General features: G+C 40.1%; 1 protein-coding gene across 2 annotated transcripts in view; it reads left to right on the top strand.

Moving 5' to 3' along the window:
- TAOK3 (TAO kinase 3) overlaps positions 1 to 1,155 on the top strand; it is an 88,346-nt gene that overhangs the window by 66,455 nt on the left and 20,736 nt on the right. For both annotated transcript variants that reach the window (XM_012650192.1, XM_012650191.1), the window contains one exon: positions 327 to 455. In XM_012650192.1, coding sequence (XP_012505646.1) covers positions 327 to 455 — 129 coding nt within the window. The remainder of the gene's footprint in view (positions 1 to 326; positions 456 to 1,155) is intronic.

The following is a 1,155-nucleotide window of genomic DNA, read 5'->3' as shown; positions in this document are numbered from 1 at the left end:
AAAAAAAAAAAAAAAAGCCTTTATTATAATGCTTAGTTCTGCTTTTATCCCATGAATTTTTTTGTGTTCAATGAAACATGTTTATGGTTCACCTCCTTTGTTTCCCCATAATTGGGAATGTATTTTTTAGTGGTAGAAATTTCTCTTTTTTTAAAATGTCAGAGAATCAGAAAAAATATTTCTTTGTTTTGTATTACTTATTTGTTAAAAAAATAACACATTATTCACCACTTATGGACTGTCTTAATGCATTGGGGAATACAGACAGCTGAATTCTGCGTGTGAAGAACAGATTCATCCTAGATTGTTATTTATTATTTTATCAGGCAAAGGTAGCCGCAGCAGATGAGAAGAAGTTCCAGCAACAAATCTTGGCCCAGCAGAAGAAAGATTTGACAACTTTCTTAGAAAGTCAGAAGAAGCAGTATAAGATTTGCAAGGAAAAAATAAAAGAGGTAAGGGCACCAATATTTGTAGTCCCCAAGTTGCCATTAGAATGGTTGTGATCAATATTCTAATCCCACAAGTCTCAAACTTTACATTAGAATCACCTAAAATGCTATCAAGACAGATTGCTAAGCCTACCCCCAGATTTTCTGGGGTAGAGTTTAAAAATGTGCATTACTAGCAAGTTCCCAGGTGATGCTGAGGCTGCCAGTTCAGAGACCGCATTTCAAGAACCATTGCTGTAACTCCAAACCATTCTTATCTACTTCTAATTTATTTTCCACACCTCAGCCAGAGTGATCTTTTCAAACCTTAAATCTGGTCATATCACCTCATGGTTTTAAGATCCACTGGCTTGGCTTTGCTCTCAGGACAGGTCAAAATCCTAGAAGTCCCTACATGATCTGCTGCTCCCAGCCTTCCCTTCCAGCGTCATCTCACACCAGCGCTTCTCCCACCCTACCCCACTCTCTGCTGCTCCGGATGTCTATTGGTCATCTTTCAGTTCCTCAAATTTATCATATCAAGCACCACCCTTCCCCAAGTTCTTTGCACATACTGTTTCTTCCTCCAGGACTCTCTCCTTAACCCCAAGCCCTCCCTGACCACAATTCTGCTCAGTTAATTCCTACTTCTTCTCCTTTTAAGATATAGGATTGGTGGCCGGGCGCGGTGGCTCACGCCTGTAATCCTAGCTCTCTGGGAGGC

This window comes from Propithecus coquereli, unplaced genomic scaffold, assembly GCF_000956105.1.
Source record: "Propithecus coquereli isolate 6110/MARCELLA unplaced genomic scaffold, Pcoq_1.0 Scaffold314, whole genome shotgun sequence".
Classification (NCBI taxonomy): Eukaryota; Metazoa; Chordata; class Mammalia; order Primates; family Indriidae; genus Propithecus; species Propithecus coquereli.
Note: the sequence above shows the minus strand (reverse complement) of the source record. Positions and strands in the feature narration are given on the sequence as shown.